The 20911-nt window shown below is 35.6% G+C and overlaps 1 protein-coding gene across 6 annotated transcripts in view; it reads right to left on the reverse strand.

Annotated features, from left to right (window-relative positions):
- The window catches only part of RCHY1 (ring finger and CHY zinc finger domain containing 1), a 90705-nt gene that overhangs the window by 61441 nt on the left and 8353 nt on the right, over nt 1-20911 (reverse strand). For 3 of the 6 annotated variants that reach the window (XM_010982964.3, XM_031470727.2, XM_031470735.2), the window contains 6 exons: nt 19437-19515; nt 17832-17876; nt 17664-17722; nt 17548-17574; nt 16345-16465; nt 12908-14292 (listed from right to left, as the gene is read on the reverse strand). In XM_010982964.3, coding sequence (XP_010981266.1) covers nt 14164-14292; nt 16345-16465; nt 17548-17574; nt 17664-17722; nt 17832-17876; nt 19437-19515 — 460 coding nt within the window. In that variant the 3' untranslated portion in view covers nt 12908-14163. Of the gene's footprint in view, nt 1-12907; nt 14293-16344; nt 16466-17547; nt 17575-17663; nt 17723-17831; nt 17877-19436; nt 19516-20911 lie in introns of those variants that run through there. The other 3 variants (XM_064485438.1, XM_064485434.1, XM_064485428.1) reach the window with 2 other exon arrangements.

The following is a 20911-nucleotide window of genomic DNA, read 5'->3' on the forward strand; positions in this document are numbered from 1 at the left end:
AGGATTCGAATAAAGAGAAGAAGTAGAATAAAGGACAGGGGAAGTTTCTATTACACATGGAAAATTACAATGCCTGATAGAAGATATTATAAATGTTACAAATATAAGCAAGAAAAGTGTTCCAAGACACTGATAATTTGCTATGAAAAGTTTACATATACATTTTAGTTCTCCAACTAGAAAATTGGTTTTCCCCAAAGACAAGAACTACTTTTCCATCTTTCTTCCTTCAATCATTTTTGTGGAGACCCCAAAGCCTTGAGTTTAGCATTCTACAAGTAGTGGAAAAATCAATAAATGCTTACTGAACAGTTAAAGGAATGGATGCATGTCTAGGGTTCATGGGGTTGAAAGTGGGTGAGAGATAGGTTAGCGGATGGCAAGGAAAAGTTGATGCCCCCTGCTGCAAAGTTAAGAATATCTCCATGGAGGTCGTCCATGGACCCTTCCCAAGGCCAGAGTCAGAACCAAAGTCATGCTTCAGTCACAGAGGAAAAGACAGTGGAAAATCTTTCCTAACAAGGACAAATATGACACCAAAAGTACCCATCAATGTAGAGATAAGAGAACATGAACCTAGCCCTCTAACTGGAGCTACAGCATGCTTTCAGGGCAGAGAGAGAATTTTCAAGCACCAGAGCAGAAAACACTTAACATAATGACAGGCTGAGAAGTACAATTATCTCCTCCCTCCTCCCACTCCACTGCAAGCAGGAAAATCGCTGCGAGGGTCGACTGTAAGTGTAAGGTGGCACTGAACAGCAGCCAGAGGGGACCTGCCTATTTCAACACGTTCTATGGAAATTTATTCCCAGGGCATCTGACAAACGATGCTAAGTGTCTGGGAACAGCAGACTGAGGAGGACAGACTGCCCATCAGTTCCTGATCTACTTGAGCATCTGAGCAGCACTTTCTTTTGGGCGTGTTAACAGCACTTGTCTCCCCGCAGAGGAATAGCAAGTGCAAATGTTTCAAAAGCAAAAGCATATTCTCAATTTTAAAGTGAGAAGAAAGGGAAGATAAAGTACTTTCTTTAAAAACAGGGAACAACTCATTCTGTTTGTGATCAACTATGTGCAGTCAATCAAAATGGTTTCACTCGAGTGAGATGGTCATGTCCCCAAACCAACATATTTCATTACACTGAGGACATCCACACTCAGGGAAGCAAGAGGACAGAGGTGCAGGTGTTAACACCATCCTTATGCACAAGATACCAGAAATATAAAGTAAAATGGATTTTGAGATGGAAATAGCTGAGCTCCAAGATGGCAATGATGTTGCCAAAAGTGAATTCCTTGTCATAAAATCAATTTAGTGGGTTGCAACCAGCTTCCTTCTCCTTTGTAATGAAAAGGTAAACTTACATAATGCTTACTAGGTATCAGACAATGTTCCAAGCACTTTGTGGATATTAACTTATTTAATTCTGACAACATCCCTAGGTGGGTGCTTTATGCCTCCATTTTAAAGATGAGGAAACTGAGGCTTAAAGAAGTTATATGACTTATTCAGAGTCACATAGCAAAGCTAGGATTTAAAATACAATAGCTGCCTCCAGAGGCCTGGCTATTAACAGAGCCATTCTGACTCTCATGGTTATGACCTGCAATAACTACCCTAGAACCAAAGGTCTTTAAATAACTCCCTCATACCCATGCCTCTGCTTCAACAATTATCAAATCATGGCCAATCTTGTTTCATCTAGAACCTTATTCCCAATAACAGAGTATTTTGAAGGAAATCCCAGGCATCATATCATTTTATCTGGAAATATTTTTGAGTGTGGTGCTAACAGGTTTTTTTTAATATGAGGTTTATTGAGATATAACTCACATAATCACAAAATTTACCCATTTTAAGTATACAATTCAATGCTTTTTAGTATATTCATGTAGTTGCACAATTATTACCACAATCAATTTTTAGAACATTTTTATCACTCCAAAAAGAAGTTCCATAATCACCAACAGTCACTGTCCATCTCACTTCTCCCAGGCCCTGGCAATCACCAGTCTACTTTCTGTCTCTATGGATTTGTCTATTCTGGATTTCATATAAATGGAATCATATTATATGTGGCCCTTTGTGATTGGCTTCTTCCATCTAGCTAAATGTTTTCAAGGTTCATCCATGTTGTAACACATATCAGCACTTCACTCCTTTTTATGTTTGCATAATATTCCATTATATGGTTATACCACTGTTTATCCACTCATCAGATAGTAGACATTTAGGTTGTTTCTTTTTGGTTAATATGAGTAATGCTACTATGAATATTCATGTACACATTTTTGTGTGGACATATGTTTTCATTTCTCTTGGGTATACACCTAGAAGTAGAATTGCTGGTAGCTCTATGTTTAACCTTTGGAACTGCCAGTCTGTTTTCCAAAGAAATGGTACCATATCGCATTCCCACCATCAGTGTCTGAGGATTCCAATTTCTTCACCTACTCACCAGCACTTGTTATCTGTCTTTTTGATCATAGCCATCCTTGTGGGTGTGAAGTAGTGTCTCATTGTGGTTTTGATTCTCATTTCCCTGATGGCTTGTGATGCTGAGTCTTTTTCATGCCTGGCAGATTTAAACTAGCAGATTCTCACTTTAAGATTCTTTTTGGAACACCTTTTTTAATTCCAAAATATTTGTTCTTTCTCTTACCAATGGAATGTTCATACACTTTGCTGTCCTATTTTTTGCTGCCATCATCCTTGTTTCCCATACTTCCAACTGTTCCAAACTTAGTCTCTAGCCAGAGACCCCATAAAGAAATAATCTTTCTAAAGTAGCCCCTCCATGTGTTGTTTCCTTCATTGTATTTATCACTGTCTAAAATAATATTTACTTGTTTATTGTTTGTCTTCCAATACACACTCTGAAACACAGTTGTCTCTTGGTATCTGCAGGTTCCAGGACCATCCGACCCCCACCCACCCCACAATGGTTACCAAAATTCAAGGGTACTCAAGTCCTTTATATAAAATGGCATAGTATTTGCATATAACCTATGCACATCCTCTTATATACTTTAAATCATCTCTAGATTATCTGTAATATCTAATGCAATGCAAATACTATGTAAATAGCTATAAATACAAAGTAAATTTTTTTTACTTTGTAAAAATTTACAAAGTAATTACTGTAAATAATTGCCAGTGTGCAGCAAATTCCACTTTGCTTTTGGAACTTTCTGAAATATTTTTCCCAATATTTTTGATCTGTGTTTGGTTGAATCCACAGACGCAGAATCCATGGATAGAGAGACTCAACTTCTTAGCCCCATGAGAGGAGAGACCACGTCTATTTGTTTATCACTTTATCCCAGTACCTAAAGTGAGGCACAGCAGAAATTCAACAAATATTTGGTGATTGACTGAGTATTTCTCAGATTGTGGAGTTCTTATTTGATTTTGTTATGCTACATTGCATGCTAACTTTTCATAGCTTTTTGAAATAAACTGCATTTCCTGAGATGGTCTCTGAAACACAGAAGAGTGAAATACATCACTATTCATCACAGCACATTTACAAATGAAAACATAACAACACTCTAAATGCTTAACATCTATAAACTGAAATATTGTGCAAGACATTTAAATGATGTTTACAGAGAGACTGTACTGTTATGAGCATGTTTGCTCTGTTACATGAAGAAGTGCAGGATACAAATATGCATGACACTATGATCAAAATTGAGCATATTTTTTAAAGCTTAGAGAAGAGATTGTGAGAAATAGACTAAAATGTTCACAGGGTTGTCTTTGGGTGATATAATCCAAGGACACTGTTTCTCTCTATTCTTCTTTCTACTTTTCTATATTTTCTATCATGAACATGTGTCACTCATATGAAACAAAAATAATCTTATTTTAAGAAAAACTATCATCTGCATAGTACTCTCACCACAAAACAAGGAGGCATTTTTACCAATTTTTATACAATTAAAAAAATATTTTTTCCTTTCTTTTCTTTTTAATGGATGTACTGGGGATTAAACCCAGGATTTCATGCATGCTAAGCATGTGCTCTACCACTGAGCTATACCCTCCCCCTTATTTTTATATATTTTAAAGCAATAGTTTACAAAATGAAAATATCAAGTCACAATTGTTATTTACATTATCAAACTGATGAGGGGAGTTTTCTCCTTACAGCCATGTCAGGCTAATAAATAAAAGATAAATAAATAATCTTCAACCCTAATACAGTAATAGATATAAGACAATATTCACTAATGGCTGCCAGGCATTATGTGCCTTCTAATGGAAAAACACAACATAACCTACAAGTATTCTTGAAAAATTTAAATCTGCCCAAGCTTCTAGATCAAGTAAAACAGATTAAATAGATTAAATAAAACATATTAAAGTTAATTTTATTTTTACTTTTTTAATTAGAATTTAAAATCCATATGTAGATTGTATTATATTTTTATGACAATACTGGTATTATTGATATTATTCAGATTCTGATTTAAACATAAAAGTTGATATATATAGGGAGATATATATAGGAAGAGAGATATAGATATAATTGTTCATTTTTTCATGGCTTTAGGTGTGATAATAGCATTGTGGTTATGTATTTTAAATAGTCTTATACATGGAAAACTATAAACCATTGATAAAGGAAATTAAAGAAGACTTAAAAAACTGGAAAGATAACCCATGCTCCTGAATTGGAAGAATCAATATTGTTAAAATGGTCACACTGCCCAAGGCAATCTACAGATTTAATGCAATCCCTATCAAATGACCCAGGACATATTTCACAGAACTAGGACAAATCATAATAAAATTTATATGGAACCACAAAAGACCTAGAACTGCCAAAGCATTACTGAAGAAAAAGAAAGAGGCTGGAGGAATAACTCTCCCAGACTTCAGACAATACTATAGAGCTACAGTAATCAAAACAGCATGCTATTGGTACAAGAACAGGCATATGGGCCAATGGAACAGAATAGAGAGCTCAAAAATGAACCCACAAACTTTTGGTCAACTAATCTTCGACACAGGAGGCAAGAATATACAATGGAATAAAGACAGTCTCTTCAGCAAATGGTGTTGGGAAAACTGGACAGCAGCATGTAAATCAATGAAGCTAGAACACTCCCTTACACCATACACAAAAATAAACTCAAAATGGATCAAAGACTTAAACATAAGACAAGATACAATAAACCTCCTAGAAGAAAATATAGGTAAAACATTATCTCACATACATCTCAAAAATGTTCTCCCAGGGCAGTCTACCCAAGCAACAGAAATAAAAGCAAGAAGAAACAAATGGGACCTAATGAAACTTACAAGCTTCTGCACAGCAAAGGAAACCACTAAGTAAAACAAAACGACAACCTACAGAATGGGAGAAAATTTTTGCAAATGAAACCGACAAAGGCTTGATCTCCAGAATATATAAGCAGCGCATACGACTTAATAAGAAAAAAACAAACAACCCAATCCAAAAATGGGCAGAAGACCTAAACAAGCAATTCTCCAAGAAATACAAATGATCAATAAGCACATGAAAAAATGCTCAATATCACTAATTATCAGAGAAATGCAAATCAAAACTATGATGAGGTATCACCTCACACCAGTCAGAATGGTCATCATTCAAAAGTCCACAAATGACAAATGCTGGAGAGGCTCTGAAGAAAAGGGAATCCTCCTACACTGCAGGTGGGAATGCAGTTTGGTGCAGCCACTGTGGAAAACAGTATGGAGATTCTTCAAAAGACTAGGAATAGACTTACTATACGACCCAGTAATCCCGCTCCTGGGCATATAGCCAGAAGGAACCCCACTTCAAAAAGACACCTCCACCCCAATGTTCATAGCAGCACAATAGCCAAGACATGGAAACAGCCTAAATGTCCATCAACAGATGACTGGATAAAGAAGTGGTGGTATATTTATACAATGGAATACTATTCAGCCATAAAAATGACAACATAACGCCATTTGCAGCAACATGGATGTCCCTGGAGAATGTCATTCTAAGTGAAGCCAGAAAGAGAAAGAAAAATACTATATGAGATCATTCATATGTGGAATCTTAAAAAAAAAAAAAAAAGAAATACATAAATACAAAACAGAAACAGACTCATAGACATAGAATACAAACTTGTGGTTGCCAAGGGGGAGGAGGGTAGGAAGGGACGGATTGGGATTTCAAAATCTGTAGATACTGACAGGCATATGCAGAATAGATAAACAAGATTACATTGTATATAGCACAGGGAAATATATACAAGATCTTGTAGTAGCTCATAGTGAAAAAGAATGTGACAATGAACATATGTATGTTCATGTATAACTGAAAAAATGTGCTCTACACTGGAATTTGACACATTGTAAAAGTACTATAACTCAATAAAAATGTTAAAATAAATAAATGAATAAATACTCTATCTTTTAGAGCTATACTGAAATATGTAGGAATAATATTATGACTGAGACTTGCTTCAAAGTAATGTGATAGGGGAAAGCATATAAAGGTATAAATAAAAACAGTTGGCCATGAGTTGATCATGTCAAAACTGCACAGTGAATATGGGGTTCACTGTATTAGTTGCTCCACTTTTGTGTGTCTAACATTTTCCATGATAAAAAGTTAGAAGGAAAGTGGATGAGGCTACAACTGGGCTTACTATTAGAACAAGATAGTAAGTAGTCTGCCATATCACAGAGCCCTGACAGACTCCCTTATTACCTACCCCATCCAACTCCATCCTTCATCTATGCTCAAACTCCTCTACACTGTTTAGCTTTTATTTTGGAAGTTCAGCCTTGATTTAACTCTCTTATCCCAGACCCTCTGGCTAATCTTAACTTCTTATTTCAGTTACTATTGCTGGGTAACAAATCACCCCAAAACTTGGTGGATTAAAACAACAACAATCATTTTCTTATTATCACTCATGGTTCTTAGGATTGACTAGGTTGAACTGGGCTGCTCTCACCCAGTCTGTCACATAGTTACAATCAGAAGGTGGTACTGATTGAGACCAGAACCATCAGAAGGCCTCCTCACTCCTAAGTCTGGCAACCCATGCTGGTTGTTGGTGGGGATGTCAGCTGAGGCTGTCAGCCAGAACATCCACTTATGCGTTCTCCATGTGACCAGGCTTCCTCATTGCATAGTGGTGAGGTTCCAAGAGCTAGTCTCCCCATAATATCCCAGGTTGCAAGTCTACCACCTTTATAACCTAGTTTAGAAAACATAACTTCAACCATAGTCACTGGCCGCACACATTCAAGGGGAGGAAGGCAGGTCCCATGTCCTGATGAAAGGAGTGTCAATGTCACACCGGAAGATGGGCATGTGCAAGGAAGATCTTGTTGCAGCCATCTTAGAAAACTCCATCTGCTATACTTTGGGTCCCCCTTGGTATGCACATTTGTTTCTCTGGCTCTGATCAGTTCCCAATTATCAGCAAGCCAAACAGCACTTTTCTGCCTAGAACTATCATCCATCTGCCCCTGCTCAGCTTGCAGATTCCCCTTGGCACCAAAATTTGCCTCATTCCAGCATTCGTGCTGTCTGCTCCCAGACTGCTGCCTCTACCCCTTAATGCTCATCATTCTTCCTCCATCCCCTCTTGCCCATTCCAAAATGTATAAGGACGTAACATTAGCAGATAACATTGTCCTTGACAATACTCTACCTTTACAAACCTAGCCCAAGGAATACAAACAGGCAGATATGAAATATGGTAGTGACAGAAATACTTAATTAAATTTTAAAACTGTTCAAAGACTGTGCATCACTGATGTTGATTTATGTCATTATTATATAATGGACAATAAAAGTCCTCACTGTCAGTATCCAGGGAAAGCTCTTACTTTTCAGTACCAGGTAGGGAAAAAAAAAATCATTCTGCACAAAAGATTCCTGTCACCAGAAACATTGTGGCACCCTCTGCTGTCAGGAAACAAAGTTTAAGGTACTCTGGGTTTATTTTTTCTGCAGGATTCTCCAGCATCCTTGTCCATAGGCTATCAATCATCTTATCCAGATGTAAAAGCATAAATCAGAGAGGGGAGGAAATTTATAGGGCTTAATTCCAGCAAGACAGTAAAGGTAAAGAATGAAAATCCAATCAGTATGTGTAGCTGAATGGTAACAAATAGAAAAGGAAAAAGGGAGCCAAGCAGAGAATCTCAGGATGCAGCAGATGTAGCTATCTGCATCTCAACCATTTACATAAGTAGAGTCAATCTCCACAAATAACCCATGAAACACAGAATGGTTAGGTAAGTTGCCCAGGGTGACACAGCAAGTAAATGGCAGGGCCAGGATGCAAATCCCAGCAATTTGTCTCCAGAGCCCATGTCCTTCACCACTCTGCTCTACTGCCTAAGAAATAATTATGACTATTAATTGGGAGCGGGGTTACTTCTTTAAATGTATGAAGAGTTATTATTAGGTATCATTGCTCTTACCTAAAAGAAAACTGATTGCCAGGAAAACTACTTGCCCTGTGCTAAGCAGAAAAATTAGGAAGTAATCCAATTCTCCCATCCACAATAAAACTATTCTGAGGTTTAAAAGATCCTTTCCCTTCTAAATTTAGGAACAACTTTGTTCTTTTGAGAATTCAAAATGTATTACAAGGACACCAAAAGTAATCTTTCATCACCACCTCACTAAAATCCATCAGCTGCTTTTACAGAGAGTAACTCTCTCTCTAAGAAGTTTGAGGCCTGTACAGCCAGACCAATTCATCCACCAACCAGCCAGTCAGCTGAGCAGAGCCACTCAGGATGTTCCAAATCTGAAGCCTGGTTCACTTGCTGGAGAGGGGAAAAAAAAAAACTGTTCCTCATGAAGGACAGAGGAACTGGTTCCTGTCCTCAATAGAAAAAATGAGTCTAACAGGTCTTGGGCAGGGTAAGGAGGATGTCCAAGGGGTTGGAGAGCACTGGGATGCAGGCTGAATGGAAAAGACCCACATTCCCAGTATGGAACTAGGAGAACCTCATGGTTTAGGGAGGCCTTCCAGGCAGAGAAAAAAGCAAAGCCCAATCCACTGCAGGCCATTTGTCCCTGGGCAGACTTCCAAACCCTCCTCAACCAGAGCCTAGGTAATTATGGTAAGGCTAGACTGTTTCAGTCACTGGACACACTGGCACAGTTCAATGGGAGCACACACTGGAGATCACTGAATGCTGCAAATGGGAAGAGTGTGTCTACTGAGGGCCCAGTCATGCACAGGCACTATCATTAGTGCTTTAGAATTTATTTAAACCTCACAACACAAAACCCATCTATGTAAGAGGATGAGCAGCAAAGGCTGAAATTACAACAGCTTCCACAGAGGTGACAGGAATGTTTCCCACACTTAGCTCATTCTGAATTCTGACTCTAGAAAAAGAGGATATGCAAGATGGCGAAAAGGACAAAAAGTGAAAATGGGACAAAATAGTTGAAAGCATGTAAGTGATTAAGGGAAGTTTTGACTCGTTTGAATATCATGTTGTTTGCCCCTGAGGGGAAAACAAAGTGCAACCAGCCTGACGCTTTGATCCAGATCAGAGGTTTACAAGAGAAGATGCTCGGCAACAAAATCTGGACAAGAACAATCCTTAATGAACTGCGGAACGTCAGGCATTACACCAGGGACTCTGTGTATCACAGATCAGAGTGGGCCTGTTAGTTGACATTCATAGGAGTTTAAGTTTCACTTATTCTAAAATAGAGAACACGTAAGTTACAGGTTTACAAACCTCCCAAAGACCGTATTTTTGTGGTCCCTGCGTGGCAGAACCAAGCCGAAAAGCTGTCCTGGAGAAGCTGTTTTTGAAAGGCTGGACTTACTGAGCCACTTGACTCAGTTAGAAATCAGCAAAAGCACCCCCGCAGCACCACCAGTCACACACTCACCTTTCCTAGGCCAGGAACAACTTGAGGTTATTTACTGTCTCACTCATTTTTTTAATGGCCCCAGTCTAGATATTGTGCCTGGCACATAACTGGTGCAAAATAAATGTTTGTTAAATGGGACAAACGGACAGATGAACTTATTGACCAGATTCCAGCATGACTTGATTCCTGTCTTCTAGTCTGAGAAACATATAACCCCATCACATTTCAGTCAGTATCTTCTAGGACTAAACACTTTTCAGGGTCTTCTTAAGGAATTTTTGCACATACATGTACACACACACACACACATTTCTATCAAAGTTTTATATACAGTAACACTTGGGAACAAGTTTTTTTTTTTTGTTTTTTTTTTTAACTTCACCAGAAATTCAACAAATTCTTATGACAAGGTATTTTAAGAGATGAGAAGCTCCACCACTGCCCTCAAAACGTAACAGGCTCTTTCTCACCCCCAACCCCACTGGGTTAGTGTGCGGCCACAGCCCACCTGGCTTACCTCCACCTGGGCGTGCGCTGCAGTTCTTGCCAGCATGTGGCCTCCACGAGTCAACTGCTAGAGGGCTTTCAGGGGCTTTGGTTGTATCCTCACCCCACCCAACTTTGTCCATGAGAAGCTTTACATACTTTTTCATATACAATGCGGAGACAACAAGGGGAAAGGCAAAAATTGAACAATCATAAAAGTAAATGCCAGGTCTTTTTAAGACTCAAAGTGCTCTAGTTTAGAAGAGGGAGAGGTTACAAAAGAGTTTGGGATGTTAATTAGCATTCATGGAAAAGGTCAACTTTGAGCTGGACTAGGAAGAAGAGGCAGCTTTGGGCCCAGGTCTTCTTTATTCTTTGACAACTACATTTTTCTGAGAACAATCATTCCATGAGGGAACCATGTGTGCAAAGGCAAAGACCAAAAATTCAAAGGAGGTGTGTTTAAGAAACGTATGTAAACGAATAAAGAAAAATAACACTGAAAGATAAAATTGGAAAAACATTGTAAAGTCTTCAAAGTGAGGAATCTGGTCTAAATCAAAAACACAGTAGGAAACATGTACATTATTTTGACCAAAATTATAACAAGTTTAATCTTAGGAATAGTGATCTGGCAGGATGGATATGAGGGGAGAAAAAACTGAAACCAGATGGAAGATAACCAGGTTGGCACTAAACTACTACAGGAACAAAAAGGGATGTGTAAGAACAAACAAAAAAAGCAGACCTGCCCAAAGGTGGCATATAATCCAAAGGAGGCATATAATCCAAAGGGATAAGCACAAGGGAAAAATCCACATGAAGATGACAGTAAGAAACAAGTCCACCTAGTAAAAAATAAATTCAGAGAACTAATGCCAAAAGCAAAAACTGTAAGAGAACTACAGCAGAGATGATTATTTAAAGAAATGGCATAGACTTTTGAACATCCACATTTCAAATTAATTCATTTTCAAATTGACTTATTTACTACTGAACACCTATTAAGTATTAAACACTTATAAGTGATGTTGACTCCTTACTACTGACATCCATTTTGATTCATGACCAAAAATTTCTTAAAATATGTATACAATATGAAAATAGGTTTTAGTGAAAAAATTCAGTTTAAAATCTATGACACCATGAACATACTACTTCTTCAAATATGAGCTGAGAAGACTCTAGAAAACTACATGAGATAAAAAACAAACTTGACACACATTCCGTTAAAGATAAAAGGAGCCAACAAGCTTCTGTGCATCAAGAAATTCATACACATACTGAGTCACTAGTTTTTAAAATAAGTACACTGCACATAAAATTCTGTGGCAGGGCAATCTGACTTATTTCAGGGACACACAATTCTACCATACCATCGTACCCAAAATCAGACTAAGTGTTTAACATTCCTTGCAAGCTTTTTCAAAGTCTCTATGAACAAGTAAAGAAATGAAGTTATCTGTTAAAATGTTAACAGTAGTTATGTCTGGAAGATGAGATTATGAGTTTTTCACCTTCTCTTCCTATTTCCTACAATATATTTTTGAATCAGAAAAAGTCAAAAAAAAAATAAGATTTTTTCCATTTTAGGTATTACATACTAAATGCTAAGGAGCTTCTGACTGTGAATGAGAATTGCTGAAGGATTTTAAGCACTGAATTGACACATCATTGACAAATCCCTGAAGAAATCCTTGGTACTACAGACTTCAAGGGCATCTGAAAACCGCTTCAACCACATGACTGGACATCATATACAGCGATTACATACTAACTCTGCATTATGTTGGATAAATTTTGATCCTGAGTTGAAGGCATAAGTAACCAAATTTTGAATTAAAAGACATCTAAAAATCGAAGGTCTATCAGATCATGAGTTCCTCCAGGATATATGACTTAGCTATCAAGGGTAGTTTAGCAAAATGGAAGATGGAGTCAAAGGCAGCATGGTATAGTGGGTTTGGGGTCACACACCTGAATCTTTGAGTCCTAGTTCCAAAGATGAGTACCTGTCACTTACTCAAGCATGTCACTTAACCTCTAGACCTCAGCTTTCTCATTGAATAAAATGAAGATAACACCTCCCTACAGAATTATGATTAATGCTAATGTGTAAGCCTGGCAGACAGTAGATGCTCAAAACAGAGCTCTGTTACTATTATATACTCACTCCTACTCAAAGATTCAATGATTCTATGGTTAAACGCAACAATATGATTTAAATTATTTAGCAGGAGGAGATAACAGACAAGTAATACAACTTGAAAACTAGTCTTTCCTTATCTGTATACTGACTGCTAATACCTAGCAAGATACCCCACTCCTTCCCCAAACCAAGATCAGCACTAGTGCTCTACCCAGGCCAAGGAAATGGACAAAAGGAGAGAACACAGAGCAGAACACGGAAGACAGGAAGGCAGGATAGAATAAAGAAGACCTGGGCCCAAAGCTGGAAATCAATACTGCTGCCTGTATCCAAGTAAAGAGATTTCAACAAATGAAATAAATGTAACAGAAATGTTTCTAGTTATAAGGCTATCTTCCTTATTCACAGATTTAACTAGCTCAAAGTTAGAAATATAATTGGTGTTTAAAATATACTTGTCAATTGACCCATATACATTTTACTTCCTAACCTAACGCTTTTTATAAACAAGCTAAGTTGGATACTAGGACACTATTATAAAACAAGTACAGGATCATCAAACATTTTTGTGTACCATGTTCCTGAATTAAGAAGTGTATTAATTCTATCACAAGTCCCCCCAAAAAGTTACATTCCATGCCACTTCTACTCATCCATACCTACTTCTGAGCATTTAGGAAAGAAAGAATCCACACCTCATTTACAACAAAGACAACCACCGTATACATAAAGAAAAACAAGGAAAAAGCTAGTTAAGTATGAAGAACACTAGAATGTAACACTACAAGGGCAGGTATTTGTCTATATTGTTCACTGTTGCCTCTAAAGCATCCTGAACTATATCCAGCACATAACAGTTGCTCACTAAATATTTGCTGACTGAATGAATACACTATCCTTCGAAAAATAATTTGGAGCAACCAAAACAAAATTATTTTCAATTCTGATGGTTTTCTTAAGGCTTAGAAGAGTTCTATTATTTTACATTTTTCCCAATTACTCTTATGGAAGAATACCTGAAAAGAAAGGATTTCTTTCATATTGTAAGACTATATTGCTCTAACTAAGCCAAAAAGAGATAACTTTGGAAAAATTTTTCTATAAAACACTGTTTCAATATAATTTTATTAGCAGTTATTAACATCAGAATTCACATTTACAGGTTCCAAAGGACTGCCTTAGAAAATTCTAAAGTATATGTAATTAGATTTTAACAGTAAGGTAGAACATATTCTCATTACAGCACAGCCCTTAAGAAGTCAAGAATAATACTGAGAATTAAGTACAGTTCTATCAAGAACTAGAAACGAATTCTGTGTGCATAGTGTCACTTAAAGTTCCATGGAAGTATAATATATGTCTATGGATGTGAATTTCAGTGGCAAACATCACTGACTTCCAAACAACCGACACCAAAGGAATTCCCAATCAAAACACAAGCACAGAGGCTTTCAATTAATATAGAGCTATGATAATCCTATAAAGAGACCCTGAATCCTTAAGTCTTGTAATATGAGTTTATGCTGTGACACTAGTACAAAACACATCAACACTAATGCATAGATTCTGACACATTATGACAACAGGATACTAAAGATAGCCTTTTTCTGTATCAGAAAATGCTGAGTTTTCCAGTGTAGTGTAGGCTGGTCATTGCTGATCTAGTGAAATTCTATATCCTCCAGCCTGAGCAGTATTGTAGGATTCACAAATATTACATTTCATGCCTAATATATGGAACTGGACTGTAGATCTTCCATTGCAATCATTGCAAAGAATCTGAAAAGAGATGAATTCAAATTAAGTGTATTAAACCTTATAAAGTGGCACTGTCTGCTCAAAATAATTTCTTAAAAATCACACTGAAGATGTGAAAACACACATTTAAAAGTCTAAATATTTCCATAAATAGATATATCTTTTATTCGTTCACTGAAAACTCTAAGAGGCTATTAAGGTAGCTTTGAATTTAGAAAATGAAAACGTAAATTTGAGCCAAGAAGTCTTATTTTAAAATAGTTCCCAAATATTATAAATAGTACCAGCACAAAAATTAACATAGGCATAATCAGATCAACACCTATACAAATTACATATGATTTCATTATTTTTCATTGACACTGAGAAAATTATCTTAATTAATAAAACAAATTTTTACATATAGTATTTTTGCTCACTCTTTAATATACTAAATTCCTAATCTTCCATGCCTCAAGAATGAATTACAGTCCAAAAGAGTATTTTCTAAAGTTGAACAGACAAGCTTTTAGCTCATCCCTAAAATAACAAGATGCCATGTAGGAATTAATCTCTTCTAGTACTGAGATCCCCAAAAATAAAAAAGGTATTAACCTGAACGTATTTATAGGTTACCAGGATAAGAGGGTGGGAGGGGTAAATTCAGAAGTTTGAGATTTACCAATGTTAGTCACCATATAGAAAAATAGATTTTTTTTTTCAAAGTTACTTTTGTATAGCACAGGGAACTATCTTCAATATCTTGTAATAACCTTTAATGGAAAAATGAATATATGTATGTATATGCATAACTGGGATATTGTGCTGTACACCAGAGAAAGACACATTGTAATTGACTGTTATTAGAATAAAAAAAAAAAAAAAACCTAAAATAGATCAATACATTACTATGTAAGAAAAGCACTAGCTTTAGAATAGTCACACCGTAATAAGTAGAAAATGTCCAAATTTGCTATAAATTATAATTTGGAAAATAATTCTTTTAAGAATATGATCTAAATGCAGAAAGTAGACTGGTCATTGCCTAGAACTAGGGGATTGAGGAATGGCTGCTAATGGGTACAGGGTTTCCTTCTGGGGTGAAAAAATATTCTAAAATTAATGGTGGTTATGTTGCAAAACTCCAGTATACTAAAAAGCACTGAATTGTACATTTTAAATGGATGAGTCATATGGTATGTGAATTATATCTCAATAAAAGCTGTCTTTTAAAAAATGATCTAAAGAGGACTTGGCACTCTACAGCCTCCAGTAAAACATCACATGATTATCAGTTAGTACTACAAAAGCCATCTTTCATTGACTCTACCAACAATTCAATTATCCACATGACTTACGAAATGCTCCAGTGTGAATGAAACAAAAAATAATTTTTATTTGGCTTTGTTAAGTGGTTTTTACCCTTTTGTGTAAAAGTGTTTCAACTAAAGGTGTTTTGAAAATTCATATGTCCAAAAATTATTAAAGCACCAGACAGCTATCTACTTTTCAATTCTAATCTATAATTCAATCACTAGGCTGAGACTAAACAACAGCACATTTCAGTTAATGGAGAAAAGATGATCATTCTCCATAAGGCAAATGGCAAAGAAATACTTCTATGTTAGGTTGCAGACTAAGACCAGGTTTTAAAAGTCTTAGAATAAAAAGGACAATAAACATTAAAAACCAAAATTAACCTTCAAAAACAAAATCCACAAACATGTTTGCCTGAAATAAAATTTTAAATAATTAAAATTAAAACATAATTAAAATAAAATATCAGATCAGTAATCCACCTCTACTCAGTTACATTACTGACTCTGCTAAGTAATGTGTAAATAATTTAGAATAAAGTTTTGCCTGCCATCTAGTGTTGGGAAGAATTGCCACAAAGGTATTCTTTGATTTTTCTTTTTCGTCTTTTAAGTTCACAGTTAACTAAAATTTAAAGATTATTTTGTCCTTCCAGTAATCACCACATTGGCATCTATGCCAAAACAGTATTTTTCAGACAGACTTGAGCAAAGGGGCAAAAATAAACATGAACAGCAACAAGGAACCTGAATAGTTTTAAGCACTGATTCTACTCACATCCACAGTCATGTTCTGATACTCTGATGGCATAGGAGTCTGTGCTACCTCATCATCCAGCTGCCTCCAGTACCTAGTCATATCTAAAGCAGAGTGCATACATAATGGACACCTGTAGCCTCTAGAAAAGACAGAAGAGTTATTTTCCAAACATTAAATGGAGAGTATATCAACTCAGGCAAACAAGAAGACACATGCTAACTGGTACACAAACCATCCAAGACAGGGCATTATTCTATATTTTAAGATAATCCATTACAAACCTGGGAACTTTATACTATAAAAGTTTTCTATTAAATCCTGATCATAAGGTACTTTTTAAAATCTACCTTTTTTCCCTCAGTTCTCTAAAATAGAGAGAAATTATTCTATGCTCTTTGTAGAATACACTCAATATATTTTAAAAACCAATTAAACTGCTTTTTAGCTAAACAACCTTAATTTCTTAATATATTCAGTCAAAGAAGAGACTGCATTCCTTAAAACTTAATTCAGATCATATTATTTCCTTTCTAGCTTTTTTGCTCCTTTGTTTTTTTTTAATTAGAGGTACCAGAGATTGAACCCAGAATCTCATGCATGCTAAGCACGTGCTCTACCACTCAGCTATACCCACCCCCTATATTACTTCCTTTCTAAAACTTCAGAAAAAGTTTCCTTTTATCAGGCTCTTAAATAAAATTAAAATTTCTGCTCATTAATTTGCAGGAGCAAAACACATTTACACAGTCTCTTTCCTATTTGCATCTCATTTTACCATCCCTTCCCCACGATAAAGTCAGCATTAACTAAATCTTGTTATCAGATTTTTTTGCACATCATTATACTTGGCCAACATAACTCAGAATTTTGCACAACATGCCTCAGCATCTTTACTTTTTACAACACTATGACTGCCACTGGCAAAGACTGAACTCCCCAGTAAGCATAGCCAGAAAATAAGAGGAATCTGTCTCAAGTTGTAGGATGAGACAAGGCATAATAGAAACATGGGAACAATGGTGCAGTCCCACACCCCCCAACAAGCTTTCTCCAATTTAACACCACTCATCTACCCTACCTATCTTGAGAAATATATGTGCCATATCCAATATGGTATAAGTAACTGCAAGGTTTGCCTATTTCTTCCTCCTCTCAAGAAAAATAAAAAAGAAAACGGACATCTTACAATTACAATTTTTTTAAATCCCATCACATACTCACTCTTTCAACATTTCTTCATAACACGTTCTGAAAGTAAACATAATATTATTTTAGTAAAGCAAAAAGCATCTCCACTATTTTCAAACATTTTTGAGGAAAAATACAGGTTACTTTACCTATGTAGAAGATGTCCACATGGCAAGACATGAGCAACAATACGGGATGTGTGAATGTCCTGTAAAAGTAAACAAACATTAGTGCTTACATGAAGACAATATTATAAATACCCAGTATTTCAAATTCAAGAGAGGATATTTCCAAAGCAAAAAATACTTTAAGCTTACCTCCAAACATATTGGACAATCCTGCCGGGAAACATTTTCAATACACTGTTCAAAACGGAAACTAAAATTACCACAAGCTTAACTAGATGGAAATGATATAACTAATAAAAACTAACAATGGAAACAGTATCAACTTACTAAAGATAGTAATTATTAACATTAATGCATGTTTCTTATACATCAGACAAGAACTGACTGATAAACTCACAACTATTTCAGGCTTTGCACATTACCTGAAACAATGAAATTGCTTATTACACCTTATTCAAATTATCTTTATTTTACAGATAAGGAAATTTAGTTGAGCCAAGATTTACCAAACACTCAGAGATAACAATGTTTGGAACCCTTTTATTTTATATGTCTTTTACTCTAAAGCTAAACTGCTTAATAATGCTATTAATAGTAACAGTTTATATTACAGAGTTTTTACTACATGCCATATATCAAGTTTAATACCAGCATTAGCTCATTAATTCCCACAACTCTAAATGAAACAGGTACAATTATTACCCCATTTTACAGGTGAGGTATTTGAGGCCCAGAGAAGCTAAATAACTCCCAAAATTACACACTAGCAAGAGGTAAAAATATAATTTGAGCACCAACAGTCTGCACCCATGGCCTGCATTCTTAACTTCACAAGACAGTGTCTGATTAGGTGTGGGGAGATAAAAGAAAGCACCAAACTATGGACGATGCCCAGGTTTTTTTAAGCACTTAAGTAGATGTAGGACCATTTACTAACATAGACAGTAAAAAACAACTGAGAAATCAAATAAAAACACCACAAGAGAAAGTAAATATACAGTTTCCTAAAGACAGCATGGCATATCTTGCTATCACCCCAAACTCAAGTCTGTAAAACCCAACTCAATCTTGTATCTTCTACAAATTTCAATCTATTAATCAAGTACTTTAAGCCAGGGCTAAAAACCTTGGGAGTCATCTTTATTCAGCCCCGTTCTTTCTCCTTCATACCTTGTCACCATATCCCATATGTTCATTACTCAACTCAATTTCTCTCACCACTTTAGGATTTTAGGCACATTATTATCTAGTATCTATTTTTTAAAAACCCTCATTAGTCTCTCCATTCTGTAAATTACTGGATAGAATCAGTAATATAAATGACAGTTTATTAGATTTTTTCCTAAATAATGAAAAATAATTTTTAAAGGGCCTGGGATCATGATACAACAGCTACATCCAAATTAAAAGTATTTCTGTCTAATTATGAAAGAAATACTGAATTTTCTTGGAATGCTGTGCTAACAAAAGGTTACACTGCTCTGTATTTCTCCTGTACTAGACATTTTGAAAGCTATTCTTAAAACCAGTACCATAAGCTAATTTAGAAGTTGTCTACATTTACTAATAATTGATATAAGAATTCTTACACCTATAAAGAAAAGGAACTGTAGACCAGAAATTCTGAGGTGTATACTTTAGAACATCTACTTCTTAATAATGCTTAAAAATAAAAAGCGATACAGTTGAGCTTGGTAATATCTGATAATTAGCATGCTTTTAAACAAATTAGGATTTAAGCTGTTTTCAAAAACATTGTAATACTTTTCAAATCTCACAAACTGAATTATATACCTTGTGCTTTCCTCGGAGATTCATAGCGAGGCATAAGTTACATTTCGAACAGTGGAAAAAATCTTCCTTTGGACCAATCCTAAAAAATACATGAAAAACTAAAGATTAGATTCGTTTTTTACTACAGTGATTTGTTCATTACAAAGGTTCAGTTTCACTGTAAAGAAAGTTCAAACCACACTGAGGAATATGAGGTACACCCCTACCTTCCCAACATCACTCCCCAAATGTAAGCACTATCAACAGAATGGTATCTACTCTTCCATGTTTTTACTACAAAATTGCACATATATATACATACATACACACTTAGGGTTTTATTTTTTACATAAATGGATTCTTTCTACACATCCTGTTCTGAAACATTTTTTCCACTTCACAATCTTTCCTGAAGAGTATTCTATGAATGACTACATATGACCTCATTCTTCTTTATAGTTACATTGTACTACATGGTATGGATATGTCATAATTTTTTAGTATTCCTTTATTATATACTTTACTATCTTTAGTTAATACAATATATAATAAATATCCGTATACACACATCACTTAACCTATATGTTGATGATTTTTATAAGTTTCCTAAAAGTGAAACTATGGAGTCAGAGGGCACTGCATCATCAGTTCTTATACTGCCAAACCGACCTCCAAAGATACACTAACTTATACTTCCACAACAGTGCGTGACAGCACCCATGCTCCCCACTCCTAGCCAACACTGGTTACCTATATGACAGACAACTAAAAAATGTCATTTTAATTTGTATTTTTCAAATGAGACAGAGCACATTTTAATGTTTATGAACTATCTGGATTTCTCTTGTGGATTTTCTATTCATGTACCCGGTTCATTTTTCTACTAGGGTATTTGTCTTTTAATCAATTTAAAGGAGCTCTTTTTATTTTTTAATTGAAGTATGTAACTGATTTACAATATCATATTAGTTTCAAGTGTAGAGCATAGTGATCAAATATTTTTATAAATTATACTCTATTTAGAGTTATTACAAAGTAATGGTTATGTTTTCCTGTGCGGTACCATATATTCTTGCTGCTTATCTATTTTATGCATAGGAGTCTGTATCTCTTAATCACCTACCCCTGTATCTTATCTCTCCCTCCCATCTTTCTCACCACTTGGTATCCACTAATTTGTTTTCTGTATCTGTGAGTTGGTTTTTATTTTGTTATATACATTCGTTTCTTTTATTTTTTAGATTCCACATGTAAGCGATAACATACATCATTTGTCTTTCTCTGACTTTTCCTAAGCATATTCTGTAGGTCCATCCATGGCATCGTAAATGGCAGAATTTCACTGTTTTCTATAGCTGAGTAACATTCCATTTTGTGTCTCTGTGTATATGTGTATGTATATACACAATAATACATCTTCTTTAACCATTCATCTGTTGGTGTACACTTGGGTTGCTTCCATATCTTGGCTACTGTAAATAATGCTGTTTATGAAC

The sequence above is a fragment of the Camelus dromedarius genome, chromosome 1 (assembly GCF_036321535.1).
Source record: "Camelus dromedarius isolate mCamDro1 chromosome 1, mCamDro1.pat, whole genome shotgun sequence".
Classification (NCBI taxonomy): Eukaryota; Metazoa; Chordata; class Mammalia; order Artiodactyla; family Camelidae; genus Camelus; species Camelus dromedarius.